The sequence below is a fragment of the Argentina silus genome (assembly GCF_951799395.1).
Source record: "Argentina silus genome assembly, chromosome: 6".
In the NCBI taxonomy this organism is placed as follows: domain Eukaryota; kingdom Metazoa; phylum Chordata; class Actinopteri; order Argentiniformes; family Argentinidae; genus Argentina; species Argentina silus.
In genome coordinates, this window is record NC_139660.1 from 4,502,476 (window position 1) to 4,518,849 (window position 16,374).

Below are 16,374 nucleotides of genomic sequence, written 5' to 3' on the forward strand. Positions count from 1 at the left end.
TAGCGTCAGGTCTCCCAACCCCCCGGGCCTAACTGTAACCACAAGAGGGATTGAATAACATCTGACCCTGCGTTGACGAGGAAGGGGGATCTTGACACTTAAGTTAACACGGTTTGTTCTGTGGCTTTTTCTTCTCAGGGGTTAACTGTGAGATCAATGAAGATGACTGTGCCAGCCATCCCTGTGAGTATGGAGAGTGCCAGGATGGGATCAACGAGTACAAGTGTGTTTGCGCCCCGGGATACACAGGTACACGCACCTTTCCCTCACATGGACACAGACACAAAATAGTAGTGTACAACAGCGTGTTCTAACAATGTAATAACACAACGTTGAATTCTTTCCCAACATTGCTTTGATATATGCGTCTGCGCCTTGCTTCTCTGATAATGGCACTGAATGAATAAACTGAGTCCTCTCTCCCCCCTCCTTTTTGAATTTCTCGCCTCTCAGGAGCCAAATGTGACGTGGACATAAATGAGTGTAACTCCAGCCCGTGTATGAGCGGGGGTACGTGTGAAGACAGGGTGAACGGCTTCCAATGCTACTGCCCCCCCGGCACCCACGGCCCCCTGTGTCACACTGGCAACGACCACTGTGCCCCCCAGCCCTGTGGGCATGGAGAATGTGTGGAGCAGCAGGATGGGTATGACTCCACTCATTGCTTCATATCTCTCTCTATCTCTAATTCTCCCTCCTTTTTTTTTTTTTTTTTTTTTTTTAACCCTCACAAGTCTATATTTGAGTCGCCCCTCGAGGCGCTGCCGCTGGGCGTAGCCGTCGGCTGCTTTGCCGCCCGGTTAACCGGCCCCTTCCTTTTGGCGACAGGTACCGCTGTGAGTGCGAGTCGGGTTGGGTCGGGCAGCACTGTGAGCAGGACCAGGACGAGTGCCATTCCGGCCCCTGCCAGCACAGCGGCACCTGCGTGGACCGACCCAACGGTTACTACTGCCAGTGCCGCCCCGGGTTCGCAGGTATGGGTCGATCTGCAGCCTGTAGTTTCACTTGTTTATCTGGTTAGCTGATGAGTTATTTCTCAGATGCTCATTTTCACATAGGATGTGATGACAGAAGATAGCAGGGTTTCCTGAAAACTCCTCGCAGTATCCTGTCTGGGGCAGTCCCCGTCATACTCTTGTTTACACACGTCCTCCCTCCGTCCGCAGGTGCCAACTGTGAGAAGAACGTAGACGAGTGTTCATCGAGCCCCTGTGAGAACCTGGGTACCTGTGTGGACGGGGTCGACAGCTACGCCTGCCAGTGTGCCCCTCCGTTCACAGGTAAACACACCACCACCACCTGCCTACTGTGTCTACACACCTGCGCTACGCACAGACTGGGCTCCCTTTGATGGGCCTCGGACTGTCCGTGTTCATTTAAGATACTGAAGACCTTTTTGGTGTGTGTGTGCGTGTGCGTGTGCGTGTGGGGGTGTGTGTGTGTGTGTGTGTGTGTGTGTGTTTACAGGAAAGCACTGTGAGGAAGAGCTGGTTCCCTGTGCGTCTCAACCTTGTGAGAGGGGAGGTGTGTGTCATCCGACTACTGATTACACCTCCTACACCTGTCGATGTCCCAGTGGTTGGCAAGGTGCGTCTGCTAAATGTCAAATAAAATGGGTATTCAGACCAAGTGTGTGTGTGTGTGTGTGTGTGTGTGTGTGTGTGTGTGTGTGTGTGTGTGTGTGTGTGTGTGAAACTGTTTATTGGGGTGTGAAGAGAGATGTCTTTGAAGTTTCAGGGAAGGTGACATTTCTTCTATGCACATTTAGAGATGTTATACTACAGAGCAGTGTGGTATAAGTGGTATGTCAGTATATCTATGTTGGTTGATGGGTTGATTTGTACCACCTTACCTAACATCTGTACCACCTTACCTACCATCTGTACCACCTTACCTACCATCTGTACCACCTTACCTACCATCTGTACCAACTTACCTACCATCTGTACCACCTTACCTACCACCTGTACCACCTTACCTACCATCTGTACCACCTTAGGTATTCACTAAACCTGTATATGTTTTTGAACAGGTCCCCGCTGCACTGAGGATGTGGACGAATGCAGGAAGAATCCATGCCAGAACCGAGCGCGTTGCATCAACAATCAAGGCAGCTACATGTGCAAGTGTCAACCTGGGTACAGTGGCCACAACTGCCAGACCAACATCGATGACTGCTCCCCCAGTGAGTTATTCATCACTCTCTTCCTCAATGACTGATTGATTGATTGATTGACTGACTGACTTGACTGACCTGACTGACTGACTTGACTGACTGACTTGACTGACTGACTGACTGACTGACAGATACATTTTTACATTTCTCATTCACACACTCAAATGGTTGTGGTCCACAACTTGACTCCCAGACAGACAGACAGACAGACAGACAGACAGACAGACAGACAGACAGAGAGACAGACAGACAGACAGACAGAGGGATGGCTGAACCGAGCCACGACACAGTTAACAACACTTAACTCCACCGTCTCTCCCCTCTCCCCCCTCCCCTCCCTCAGACCCGTGTCTGAACGGGGGCTCCTGTGTGGACGGAGTGGGGGGCTTCTCCTGCGACTGCAGGCCTGGGTTCCATGGCGACCGCTGCGAGGCGGAGGTGGACGAGTGCGCTAGCCAGCCGTGCCGCAACACGGCCGTCTGCCGGGACTACGTCAACAGCTTTGTGTGCGAGTGCCGGCCCGGCTTCGACGGCATCCTCTGCGAACACAACATCCCAGAATGCACTGAAACGTGAGGTTCCAGGTTCTCATTCCTGCGCTGCAGGCATTGGCCTCTGATGTATAGAATTATTATTATTATTTGGGGAGTTTCTCCCATTCTTCTCTGCAGATCCTCTCAGGCTCTGTCAGGTTGGATGGGGAGCATCGGTGCACAGCTATTTTCAGGTCTCCCCAGAGGTGTTCGATCGGGTAGAAGTCCAGATAGATAGATTTGAGTTGTATGGGTTTGAATTGGATAAAAGCAGTAGGATGGGCAACCCGGTCCTTTACCCACTCGCTCACTTCAGCAGATCTGTGAAAAAACCTCAAGCGAGGATGGACGAGGAAAAGCTGCATCGTAAATCTCCGGGTGTGTCTCTCCCCCTAACTTTCTCCCTCCCTGTCTCTGCCCTCCTCTCTCTCCCCTCTCTCCCTCTGTCGGTTCCTCCTCCAGCTCCTGTCTGAATAACGGGACGTGTGTGGATGACATCAACACCTTCTCCTGCCGCTGCCGGCCGGGCTTCTATGGGACCTTCTGTCAGTATGAGCAGAACGAGTGTGACTCCCAGCCCTGTAAGAACGGAGGCACCTGCAACGATGGCCTCGACTCCTACCGCTGCACCTGCCCTGTGGGCTACAATGGACAGAACTGCCAGGTAGGCTGTGTGTGTGTGTGTGTGTGTGTGTCTGTGTGTGTGTGTGTGTGTGTCTGTGTGTGGCTGTGGCTGTGGCTGTGTGTGTGGGTGGTCATATGGTTCATGACCACCCACAAGTCAGCATTCTGAGAAGGGATATTTCCCTCTGTTGAAAAAATCCAACCTAACATGTCTTTTCCCCTATTTGCAGAACTTTGTGAACTTGTGTACCCAGCTGAAGTGCCTGAACGGAGGGACATGTACCCAGTCAGAGACCACCTGGTCGTGTCGCTGTCCTGTGGGCTGGACGGGCCTGTACTGTGATGTCCCCAACATGTCCTGTCAGGACTATGCTGCCCGAAAAGGTGAGCACTGGATCTACAATACTATACTATACTATATAATACTCTTATATACTCTACTCTACAATACTATACTATATAATACTCTATATAATACACTTGTATACTTTACAATACTATTCTGCCTCTACAATACTATACTATACAATATAATACTCTCAGATACTCTACAATACTATATAATACTATACTATATAATACTCTTAGATACTTTACAACACTATTCTGCCTCTACGATACTATACTATACTATATAATACTATACTGTATAATACTTAGATACTTTACAACACTATTCTGCCTCTACGATACTATACTAGTCACCAGTAAAATCTCACACCTGGAGAAATGTAGGTCACCATGACGACAGAAAGATATATGACCCCCATAGCTCACGGCCGTACCTCATCCTGAACATGCCCGATCTGGGCGGATATCTGATCCGTGAGGTTTCTCTGGGCCGACGTGTCTGCGTGTGGTTGTCTCTCTGTAAGGCGTGCGAGAGGGGATGGTGTGTAAGCATGCGGGCCGCTGTGTGAACGTGGGGAATGCCCACCAGTGCCAGTGCCAGCCCGGCTATGCGGGCAGCTACTGCGGCGACATGGTAGACGAGTGTCAGTCCAACCCCTGCCGCAACGGGGCCACCTGCGTGGACTACCAGGGCACGTATGAGTGTAGGGTAAGTTACACAAACCTAGGTGTGTGTCTGTGTGTCTGTGTGTGTGTGTGTGTGTGTGTGTCTGCCTGCCTGTCTGTCTGTCTGTCTGTCTGTCTATCTGTGTGTTGTGTCTGCCTGTCTGTCTGTCTGCCTGTCTGTCTGTCTGTGTGTGTGTGTGTGTTAACCAGTGTGTGACTGAGGTGCTGTGCCTGTGACTGAACAGCCTCTGTCTCTCTGTCTCAGTGCAAGCCTGGCTACCAGGGGGTGAACTGTGAGTACGACGTGGATGAGTGTCACTCCAACCCTTGTCTCCACGGTGGCACCTGCATCAATCTCATCAACCGCTTCTCCTGCGCCTGCCCACCGGGAACACATGGTAAGCAAGGACAGGAGGGGAATATTCTCTCTCTCTCTCTCTCTCTCTCTCTCTGTGTCTGTCTGTCTCTCTCTCTCTCTCTGTCTCTCTCTATCTCTCTCTCTCTCTGTCTGTCTCTCTATCTCTCTCTCTCTCTAAACACGTTTTAGAGGGAATTATACGATCTGCAACCTGACCCTACATCCCACTAACACCCCCCTCTCCCTTTGCGTTCTCCCTGTACTCCTCTCTCCTCTCTCTCTCTCTCTGCATTCCCCCCCCCCCTCTCTCTCTCTCTCTCTCTCTGCATCCCCCCCCCCCCTCTCTCTCTCTCTCTCTCTCAGGCTCACAGTGTGAGGTGGATGTTGACGACTGTGCTCCCAAGTCTGGCCACTGGGGGCCTCGCTGTCTGAATGGGGGCCAGTGTGTGGATGGGGTGGGCCGCTACTCTTGCTCCTGCCCCCCTGGCTTCGCTGGGGAGCACTGCGAGGGGGACGTGAACGAGTGCCTCTCTGCGCCCTGCCACCTAACTGGCAGCCTGGACTGTGTACAGCTGGCCAACGACTACCAGTGCCGCTGTCGCCTTGGTTACACAGGTACCACAGCGCACCCCTCCTCTGTGTTTTTTTATTTTTTATATAACACGGTTAGTCAACTCCAGTCCTGGGGAACCAGAGCGCACTGCATGTTTATTTAGGTTCCAGTGCAGCACGAACACACTTGACAGCCACAGCCTGTTGTCCCCAGGACTTGAGTTCATGTTATGTTCATGTTCAAAAATAAAATAATAATAATAACAATTAATTAATTAATTTAAAAAAAGGCTTCTGGCATTACGACTGCCAATGGCCCCTGGTGTGAGCATTGATTACTTTGTCTTATGATAACTGTTGTATAGATGATTCACTTACTTAAACAAATGTATTTGTTGTAAGTCGCTTTGGATAAAGGTGTCTGGTAAATGCCATGAATGTAAATGTAATGTTCAGTAAAAAAAATAGAGATTTATTGATTTCTGATGGATTATATCTACAAGGCTTCATGCTCATGTTGTACTCATCATAAGCTGTCTCTGTTTCTCTGTCCCAGGACGCCGCTGTGAGTCCATGGTGGACCTGTGCCTGTCCACACCCTGCCACAACAGCGGCACCTGCTCCATGAACATGAGCTCTGTGCACGGCTACACCTGCACCTGTCCTCTCGTAAGTCGCCGGCCCTCCCTGTGTGATGCTCCCTGTACGATACCCCCTGTATGCTTCCTGATGTTGGTCCAGGCTTCAGACTCCCGTGGTACCCAGCTCCACCATGTGCCAGCTTGCCTATCTGCTTACGTTTTCTCTTTTTAATTGTTTCCAACTGCGTTGTTTTGCGTCCTGCTGTACCTGCCTACCTCTACCTGTACCTGCCTACCTCTACCTGTAGGCGTTTTAGCATATATGTTTGCATACAAATAATACAAATAATACAATAATACAAATACGCATGTGTCTTGTGTTCTCGCTGCTGGTTTCTCTGACCACTAACCAAACCCTTCTCCTCCTCTTGTTCTCATGCTTGCTTCAGAGGGTGAAACAACGTAGCCCAGGTATGGCTGTGATCAGCAGTGTTGTAGGAAGAGCCCAGCCCGGACCTAGTTACAGTAGACATGCACTATACTAGCCTTATGACTAGACAAGAACGGCCTGTTTTATGTTTGTCTGTGTGCTCAGTCAAGTACTTTCCATGTCTGACGTCTACCCCCCCTCTCTCTGTCTTTCTCTCTCTCTATGTCTCTCTTTCTCTTTCTCTCTCTCTCTCTGTCTTTCTCTCTCTGTCTCTCTCTGTCTCTCCCCCCCCCTCCTATTCTCAGGGCTACACTGGGTTCAACTGTGGCGAGATGGAGGGCTACAACTGTGCCAAGCTGCGCTGTCAAAATGGCGGGCACTGCCAGGAGTCTCGAGGCGGTCACCTCCGCTGCCAGTGCCAGCCGGGCTACACGGGGCCGCGCTGCGACGCGGTCGTGAGCTGCCAGAGCGGGCCCTGTCTGAACGGAGGCACCTGCCGGAAGGACCAGCAGCGCCCCAACCAGTTCACCTGCCACTGCCCCACACACTTCTCCGGCCGGCACTGTGAGATGGTGGCGCTGGAGGCCTCGCCCGCCACCCCCTCCTGCCCCTACGTGGAGTGTGAGCAGAGGTCCGGGGACAAGGTGTGTGACCCTCAGTGCAACAACCACGAGTGCCAGTGGGACGGAGGGGACTGCTCTCTGCACTGGCACCGGCCCTGGGTCAACTGCACCGCCCCTGTGGCCTGCTGGGAGCTGTTTCGCAACGGCCGCTGCGACCCAGAGTGCGACAACTCCGGCTGCCTCTTCGACAGCTTCGAGTGTCAGGAGAGCACGCAGTCGCACTGCAAGTATGTAACGTCCGTCGTCGGTCGGGCACCGAGGGGAAACGTGTGTGTGTGTGTGTCGGTGTCAACACGTGACTGTGGGGGAGGGGGCGATTAAGAGCTAATAACATTTTGAGGTTAACCCGAGAAGGGCTCCCAGATTTTTTTTTTAAAAGCTGTTCTTGTCACACACGTGGTCCTCTGTGGCTCAGTTGGTAGAGCATGGCGCTAACAACGCTTAGGTTGTGGGTTCGATTCCCGCTGGGACCATATATACTGAAATGTATGCACTCACTGCAATGTAAGTCGCTTTGGATAAAAGCGTCAGCTAAATGGCATATATTATTATTATTATTATTGCCATTTTGTCATGTTATAGTAATGTATTAGCTATAACAGCTGTCATTTAAAGCAAAGAAACTCCAAGTATGTGTGTTGTGACTTGGTGCCAAACCCTCTGTAATCCTCCCCCTCTCCCCTGTCCTATCTACAGGTATGATAAGTACTGTGCCGACCACTACGGCAATAACATCTGTGACACAAGCTGCAACATGGAGGCCTGTGGCTGGGACGGCCTGGACTGCTCTGGGGACACCCCTGCCAAAGTAGCAGAGGGCACCCTGGTGATCGTGGTCCGGCTGCAGCCTGAGGAGCTCCTGGAGGACATGAGGGGCTTCCTGCGCTCCCTGAGCACCCTGCTGCACACCAACCTCAGAGTGAAGCTGGACCCCCAGCAGAAGCCCATGGTGTACCCCTACTATGGACTGGACCACGAGGAGGGCCAGGCCGCGTCCATGAAGAGGAGGGGGAGGCGGGAGCTGGAGGTTATCGGGTATGTACAGTCAGGGGACCGGTGGATGGACAGGATTCTTGCTCTTATGTTTGCTTTCTGATTCTGTCTCTCTCTCTTTCTCACACACACACACACACACACACACACACACACACACACGCATTTGCGCGTGCGCACACACACACACACACACACACACACACACACTCACTCACTCATTCACTCTGTGTCTGATTCTCAATGATCTGACAATTGCTTTCTGTTTCTCTCTCTCTCTCTCTCTCTCTCTCTCTTTCACACACATACACCCACACACACACACTCACACATCACTCACTCACTCACGCACTCACTCTGTCTCTGATTCTCAGTTATCTGCTGACAATTGTATTTGAATTCCATCATATTTCGTATGGAATACAGCGTGGCCAGAACGTCTCTCCATGTTGCTCAGCGGGCGTGACTGAGTTTGCTGTGTTTGCTGCAGGTCAAAGGTGCATCTGGAGATAGATAATCGTGAGTGCGCCCAGAGCTCCGTGCCCAGAGACTGCTTCTCCAACACAGAGCTGGCTGCATCCTTCATCGCCGCAGAATACCTGAAGACATCGGCCCTGCCCTACCCTGTAGTCTCTGTTGACAGTGAGTTTGATTGAATTAATACTTCTTTCTCTGCTCACGGGATTACGTGCAGTCAACACTTTTCAATCCAAAAACATTTCAAGGTCATGCGTATTATCCCAAACACGTTCTTACGCTGTTGGTTTCAGTCCCCTGTGTGAGTCACATGTACGTGTCCCTCCTCCCCCGACAGGTAACCCTACTGATCCCCAGAACCCTCAGTACCTGCTCTACCTGGTTGCCGTGGCAGCTGTCATCATCCTGCTCATCCTGGTGCTGGGCATGCTGGCGGCCAAGCGGAAACGCAAACACGGCATCCTGTGGCTCCCCGACGGCTTCCTGGCCAAGAAAGACGACAAGAGGAGAGAACCCGTGGGCCAGGACGACTTCGGCATGAAGTGAGTAGCTGAACGGCTGGGGGTGGACATGGAGACAAAGGCATTATAGCTAGTTAGTTAGTTAGCTAGCTAGCTAGCTAGCTAGTTAGTTAGTTAGCTATTTACTTAGTTAGTTAGTTGGACTAGATAGTTATTCCTACCAGAATATCGAGTCCAACTAACTAGCTAGCTAACTCACTAACTAACTAGTTAGCTAGCTAGTTAGTTGGACTCGATGTCCTGGTAGGAATTTCCTACCAGAATATCGAGTCTAAGTAGCTTGCTAACTAACTAACTAACTAACTATAAATCTTAACGTCTTGGTAACACAACGTAACACGACACAGCAACAAGCGTGAATAGGTCATTTAGCGCTGTTGATGACTAAGCGGTTGTCAGTGTTGTCCTGATTCCCAGCCTGACTGACCGGCCGCTGTTTCTGTTCTCTTTCCTTCGAAGGAACTTCAAGACCCAGGATGGAGGAATGATGGACGGAGGCCAGAGCCAACGATGGCTGGAGGAGGAGGCTCCGCCCAAGAAACCAAGGGTGAGGGCCAGAGAGAGGAGTGGGTCAGGGGTCAGAGGTCAGACTCAGGGTGACGAACAGAGAGATGGAAGAAATGGCGATGAAATAGAACAGAATACCACAGCCACTGAGATGTTTTGTTTACATCAAACAGCCGTACAGTAAGATAGGTAGCGACAGCAAGACACCGGCCAACATAAACACACAATTAAACTGTGATCTTGGCACAGGTTAGGCACAGGTTTGGCACAGGTTAGGCACAGGTTCAGCACACCGAGCTAACTAACGTAAGTATTGACTGATGACCACGTCCTCTCCTTTCTCCCTTCTTCCCCACCCAGACTGAAGACAAGCCCCTGTTGCCCCTGGCGGTGGAGGGAGGGGTGGACCGGCGGGAGTGGACTCTTCAACACCACAAGGCCGCTGACATCAGTCTGACCCCCCCGCAGGCTGACCTGGAAGCTGCCTGCCTGGACGTCAACGTGAAAGGACCAGGTGGGCTGCGTGAGGATGTTCCTGGATGTTGTCATGTTGCTATGTTGTCATGTCATGTTGTCATGTCATGTTATCTGTGTGCCACTGTGAAGCTATGAAGGAACATTTTTCACATTGTTTCTGATCACATTTCCGCATTCTATTCTACTCTGGCAAGTGTGGTGTCACTTTGGAAATCTCCTTGTAGCACAGCCCACGTTGCCCCGGCGACGACGAAACTTTATGTCGTGTCAGAATATTGGCAGGACGTGGTATTGTGGGGATTGTTGACCCTCTCACACAACTACGCAAGTGACGACGTTCCTATCCGAGGCCGTGTGATCCTCAGGTATTTCACTTTGTAACATTGTGACGCTCCTGTCCTACAGACGGGTTCACCCCCCTGATGTTGGCCTCTCTGCGTAACGGCGGGGCGTCCGACTGCGGCCTGCCGGGAGACGAGGAGGAGGAGAGCGGAGGGGACGAGCCGGGTCCCAGCGTCATCTCTGACCTCATCACCCAGGGCGCCACTCTCATGGCCCAGACGGACCGCACCGGGGAGACAGCGCTCCACCTGGCCGCCCGCTACGCCCGAGCCGACGCTGCCAAGAGACTTCTGGATGCCGGCGCCGACGCCAACGCTCACGACAACATGGGCCGCACCCCTCTGCACGCCGCTGTGGCAGCGGACGCCCAAGGAGTGTTCCAGGTGAGAGGCCCGAACCACAGAGGCTCAGTAGAACGGCGCCCTCTGTTGGTACTTGCTAACACCAACTCGCCGAACGACGAAGACCCGAGCTGTTTGTTTTAAGAATCTGTTAGCCTTGCCTTTGCGAACCTTTTCGAGTCTGTTATGGTAGTTTTTCATTCAGTGAAACTCTCATTTCTCTCCCTGTCTCAGATCCTGATCCGTAACCGGGCCACGGAGCTGGACGCGCGGATGAACGACGGGACCACGCCGCTGATCCTGGCCGCCAGGCTGGCTGTGGAGGGCATGGTGGAGGAGCTGGTGCACTGCCACGCCGACATCAACGCCGTCGACGACCACGGTGAGCTCCACTTCCTGTCCCGTGATAGACACTCACTGAGCACTTTATCAGGAACATTTACATTTATGGCATTTAGCCACCTAAGCGTTGTTAGCGCCATGCTCTACCCACCGAGCCACAGAGGACCACAGGTAGCTGTGTTAGTAGCCCTGCTGCTAATACAGTTAAGAGGGGCCCGGCTTCCTTGGCTTGCATTTCAGTCATACATTTGCATTTTGGTCATTTGATTACAATGTAACCGATACGGCACAAAGTAAACAGTCAAATTAGTTATTTACGTAACGTGCAGAACCATTTGCACGCTGATCCTTCGTCTTGCGTACCAGAGACACTGCGGCAGTGGAAAGAGACGGGCTTGAACCTAAACAAACAAATCTGTCTTCCATTCCCCCGTCTCTGTCCTCCCTTCCCTCTCCCTCTCAGGCAAGTCTGCTCTACACTGGGCTGCTGCAGTCAACAACGTGGAGGCCACGCTGGTGCTGTTGAAGAATGGAGCCAACCGAGACATGCAGGACAACAAGGTTTGTAGACCTCAGGTTATCTGTCCTCCATCTTGTTTTCCTTGTTGTTGTTTTCAAAACATTTGTTGTCCATTTATTGTAGAAAGAGAATGTGCCCTTCATGACCGAAACCGTTCATGGTGAAATGGAAATGAAATTTGTCTGTGGCTTAATATATAATATAAGCTAATATATTTAGCTGACGCTTTCATCCAAAGCGACTTACATTAGTGCATACATTTCAATATATATGATCCCAGTGGGAATCGAACCCACAACCTAAGCGTTGTTAGCACCATGCTCTACCAACTGAGCCACAGAGGACCTGTGACATGAGGACCAGGCTTCTGTAACATTACCCATGACTCAGTAACAAACCCATGTGTTGTTATGTGTTGTGCCCCTCCAGGAGGAGACCCCGTTGTTCCTGGCAGCCAGGGAGGGCAGCTTCGAGGCGGCCCAGGTTCTGCTGGACCACTACTCCAACCGTGACATCACAGACCACCTGGACCGGCTGCCCCGCGACACTGCCCAGGAGCGCATGCACCATGACATCGTGCGCCTGCTCGACCAGTACAACCTGGTCCACAGCCCCCACACAGGGCCCAACCACATGGGCGGGGGCGGGGGGCACTCCTCCCTCGTCTGCGGGGGCAATGGGGCGGGCTTCATCGGCATGCGTCCCGGCCCCCAGGGCAAGAAGAACAGGCGGGGTGGGGGGAAGGTGGGGGGCGTGGGTGGCGGGGGCACAGCCAAAGAGCTGAAGGACATGAAGGCTAAGAGGAGGAAGAAGCCGGCTGGAGGGGAGGGGCCGGCGGTGGGGGCCGGGGGAGGGGGGGGAGGAGGAGGAGGCGGTGGCAACAGCACCAAAACTGCAGGAGTGCTTTCTGAGAGCTCTGTCACCATGTCCCCCGTCGACTCCCTGGAGTCTCCACACTCGTACGCGAGCGATGCCGCTGGGGCCTCCAACACGGCCAACTCCCCCCCCCTCCTGGGCAGCCCCTCCTCCAGGCCTCTGCTGCCCCCTGTCAGTCACATGCTGGGTCAGCAGCAGGGCTGGGTGGGTTTAACCAAGCACGGCTACGGGGGCCACATGTTCGGCCTCATGCCCCACCAGCTGGGGGCCTCCCACCCTGGCATGTCCCAACACCACGGCCAGAGCCTCCTCACCCCCATGAATGTCACCATGAGCCGTGAGCAGCTGCCCCCCATCGTCACCTTCCAGATGATGGCCCCGGGGGGGGGCCAGGCCCTGCTGAAGCAGCAACAGCAGCAACAGCAGCAGCAGCAGCAGCCCCAGCCTGGGCAGGTGCAGCAGACCCAGGGGCAGAACCAAGGCCAGCCCCGATCTCAGCAGGGCCCCACTCATCTACACTGCCCCCCAGGCATGATGTACCAGATGCCCGACGTGGGCCTCCAGCACAGCCTGTCCCGCACCCTCCAGCACCCCCACTCCCACGCCCTCCCTCACGGCCACGGCGGCATGGTGGAAGGCGTCCAGCCTCGCCAGCAGCAGCTGCCCCCCTACCAGGCTATGCAGAGCCCCGTGGATAAGTACCCCACCCCTCCCTCCCAGCACAGCTACGCCACCGCTGGCTCGGAGGGCACCACCCCGGGCCACCCGGTTCACCCACCCAGCGAGCACCCGTACCTCACCCCCTCGCCCGAGTCCCCCGACCCCTGGTCCTCCTCCTCCCCCCACTCCAACTCAGACTGGTCTGATGTCACCACAAGCCCCACCCCTCTGGGGAACCCCCATGCACTGCCGCCCTCCCGCCACACACACATTCCGGAGCAGGTGCAGTTGCAGCCACAGTCGCAGCAGACTCAACAGGCGTCCCAGCAGCCCCAGCGCGGCAACATGCAAGTGTTTGCATAGGCAAGGAAAGGACACTGACTGTCTGCGCGCCCAACTGTTTAATGCTTTGTTGATCTTTTGTAGTTAAACTGCAACACCTAACTTGTATCCATCTCTTCCTTTATCATGTTGGTCTTTGCCGAGACCTCTACCCTTGGTACAGTTATCAATGTCCTTTACCTTACCGATACATCCTTTCTTTCTACTTTGCACTTACGATAGTGTGTAATGTGTATAGCCCTTAACAATGTCACAAGTCTTGCCAACTGAAAGCAAAATCTAAAACCAAAAACTGTGATGTTCACTCTTGACCCAGCTGAAGCATTTCCCCCCCCCCACCCTATCACTGCAAGGAGCATTCTGTTCACATGTGAGGGAGTCAGGAGGACTTGCCTTTGGGGTTTTCCAGTACCTTTGTACATTTGAAAAGTGACGGATCATCAGAAAGAGCCAAAGAGTGATGGTGTCACGTAAGGAAAACAGACTGTTGAGGCGGAGTGGACACTGAGGCAGAAGGACGTTGGATATTGTTCTCTGTTCTGCTCTTCATCCCCCTTGGGTAGTTTCTATTGGGCTGAGCCTTATGTATTTTCGAGTTCTTCTTCTTTTCTTATTTTTTTTTTGAAGGACATTTTGCTCTTTTACTATCCTTTTGAATCACTTTGTTTAATGTACTAGACCTACCAAGGACATACTAACTTTTCATTGAAAAATTAACTACTTTTTTATATGATGGGTCACGCTCACTTATGTTAAGTTGTGTTCTCTAAGCAAAAACTGCCTTATTGTTTTTTGTTTTTGTTTTTGTATTGATTGCATTGTTCCCGCTGATGATATGGTGCGGGGAGAGATTTTTTTATAGGGGCTGTTGTGTGAATAGAAAGGTACGCGCGCACACAGGCTAAAGCAAACAGATACATCTCTTCAATGTGTGGTTCTATGCTAAACTGTGGTGTAAATAGTTGTCATATAAGGTCCCATATTCTTCCAGAATTCTCCTCAGTCTGTTTAGTTTGTTTCCTCTTTCCATCCCCCATACCTTGGGATGAACATCAGTTAGTGGGGGTCTGTAACCTCTCTCTGTGTTAAAGTAAGCAGGAGAATCCATGTTACTGAGCAGTATAAACGATTATTACTGGTACTGGACAGTATGGATTGGATCCGCAAGAAAATCTTTAGATTTTGATTGAATACCAAAGCATAGTGAGAAGCCTAAAGTATACGGATGTCTCTGTTGCACTATGTCTGTCCTTTTGGCCTCTCACCGAGGGGTTTCACTAGGGTGCTGGGGGGGGCTACGATGGGGAGGGTGGAAGAGAACTGAAGAGCTTTACATAAAAAAGCACGCACACACACACACACACACACATATGCACATGCACGCACACACACACACACACACACACACACACACACACACACACACTCACACACACACATATACACATGCACACACACACACCGTATTTTGTTACAGTGTCGATCTCTTTCATCAAACAGTTGAGGTTAATATTGTGTAGTACTACCCCCACTGTTACAGAACAAGGTTTGATTATGACACCTGTACCTTTTAAAGCTGTTATTACTATTCTATTTTTACATAGATATTATTGTATGTTATGATCACTGCTCTCAACAGTTTGACTGGTTCTGAAGTTGTCCTTTGTTTTTTTTTGAATGGCAGTTGCCATCTTTTCCCCCCAAAAATCATTTACTCACTTTTTGCTTAATTACAATCAGTGTATTTGTGCACCTTCTTTAATTGTCTTGTGATTCATACACCAAGTCTGCAGATGTTTGAGGTATTTGTTTTGTATTAAGAGTATTTTCTGTCTTCCTGATGTTTTTCATGTAGGAGCATAGCCTTATGTGACTGCTCTGTGACCACAGACAATCCTTGATCGTTTCTGTTTTGCACCGTTGAATGGAAAGACTCAATGTCACCAAAACCGAATTAACTTGTTGGCTAAAAACTCAAAGTAAATCATTGCAGATCCACCACATTGGTCACTGTAGGATAAATAATAATGGTAGGAAAGGGTGATGATGTTTTGGATGTTGTCTAAAGAAAGTGGATTACTGTTACAATGTAGTCTGGAGCAACACACACACACACACACACACAGACACACACACACACACAGTAATTTACAGTCAGTTATAAGTACAAGTTTATCCTAAGATAAGTCACCAATGCCAAGTGCCTGTATAAGCAAACCAAAATCCCCATATTCCTCATAGTCCTTTCATATTTCCTGTACCTGGCACTTATGATCCTCTACTACAAACGACTTATGATGTTCTACATTTTGAACCCCTTATTTCTGGGTCAAGGCCTTTTGGCTGTAGGATCATCAATACACACATCAGCAGAGCTCATGGAGCATAGTGTCTTCACTTAAATGCCTCCTATTATGCAAGGCTATTTTTTACGTGCTGTATATAGAAATGTTTTTTTTTTTTTTTTAATGTTTATTGTACTTTCTTTTCTCTGTTAACCATATATATATATTCACATGTTATATGAAGTAGTTGCCCCTCATGTTTGTATAATGTAGAAGATGCCTGTTTATTGTGAACAAAACCTGTGTGATATAAACCAAACATGATCAAGTGCATACTGAAATACAGAAATAAAGTCAGACTTTTCAAATCTATCTGCCCACTGTGCATTATTTTGTCATTCTTTTAAAACTGTAAACATCTTACAACGTGCATTTCAAGGGCAGCAGATCATTATTTGTACAGTGTTTGTTCCAATAAAAAATAAAATAAATACTAAAGGCTACATCCTATGTTTTACATTAAAGTATTGAACTCATAGTGATATTCAAAGCAAAGTATTGAACTAATAGTGATATTCAAAGCAAAGTATTGAACTAATAGTGATATTCAAAGCAAAGTATTGAACTAATAGTGATATTCAAAGCAAAGTATTGAACTAATAGTGATATTCAAAGCAAAGTTCGCCTCATCTGGTCCCATCAAATATACCGATGGGGCGAAAGCAAAGACAAAACCTCTGATCAGTGTGGTCGTTCTCTTATGTGCCGTTGTTATAAATGGCTGTGACGTAGAACTC

The 16,374-nt window shown here is 50.5% G+C and overlaps 1 protein-coding gene across 1 annotated transcript in view; it reads left to right on the forward strand.

Annotated features, from left to right (window-relative positions):
• The window catches only part of notch2 (notch receptor 2), a 37,387-nt gene extending 21,438 nt beyond the window's left edge, over nucleotides 1-15,949 (forward strand). Inside the window, exons 12-34 of the mRNA XM_083671443.1 lie at nucleotides 139-249; nucleotides 454-646; nucleotides 829-974; nucleotides 1,167-1,280; nucleotides 1,468-1,587; nucleotides 2,033-2,185; nucleotides 2,520-2,748; nucleotides 3,172-3,373; nucleotides 3,564-3,717; nucleotides 4,209-4,393; nucleotides 4,616-4,748; nucleotides 5,072-5,323; nucleotides 5,817-5,929; nucleotides 6,577-7,121; nucleotides 7,591-7,929; nucleotides 8,378-8,529; nucleotides 8,702-8,906; nucleotides 9,345-9,432; nucleotides 9,753-9,906; nucleotides 10,275-10,594; nucleotides 10,787-10,934; nucleotides 11,358-11,455; nucleotides 11,844-15,949. Of these exons, the coding sequence (XP_083527569.1) occupies nucleotides 139-249; nucleotides 454-646; nucleotides 829-974; nucleotides 1,167-1,280; nucleotides 1,468-1,587; nucleotides 2,033-2,185; nucleotides 2,520-2,748; nucleotides 3,172-3,373; nucleotides 3,564-3,717; nucleotides 4,209-4,393; nucleotides 4,616-4,748; nucleotides 5,072-5,323; nucleotides 5,817-5,929; nucleotides 6,577-7,121; nucleotides 7,591-7,929; nucleotides 8,378-8,529; nucleotides 8,702-8,906; nucleotides 9,345-9,432; nucleotides 9,753-9,906; nucleotides 10,275-10,594; nucleotides 10,787-10,934; nucleotides 11,358-11,455; nucleotides 11,844-13,313 (5,624 nt within the window). The 3' untranslated portion in view covers nucleotides 13,314-15,949. The remainder of the gene's footprint in view (nucleotides 1-138; nucleotides 250-453; nucleotides 647-828; nucleotides 975-1,166; nucleotides 1,281-1,467; nucleotides 1,588-2,032; nucleotides 2,186-2,519; nucleotides 2,749-3,171; nucleotides 3,374-3,563; nucleotides 3,718-4,208; nucleotides 4,394-4,615; nucleotides 4,749-5,071; nucleotides 5,324-5,816; nucleotides 5,930-6,576; nucleotides 7,122-7,590; nucleotides 7,930-8,377; nucleotides 8,530-8,701; nucleotides 8,907-9,344; nucleotides 9,433-9,752; nucleotides 9,907-10,274; nucleotides 10,595-10,786; nucleotides 10,935-11,357; nucleotides 11,456-11,843) is intronic.
• Nucleotides 15,950-16,374: the final 425 nt, after the last annotated feature.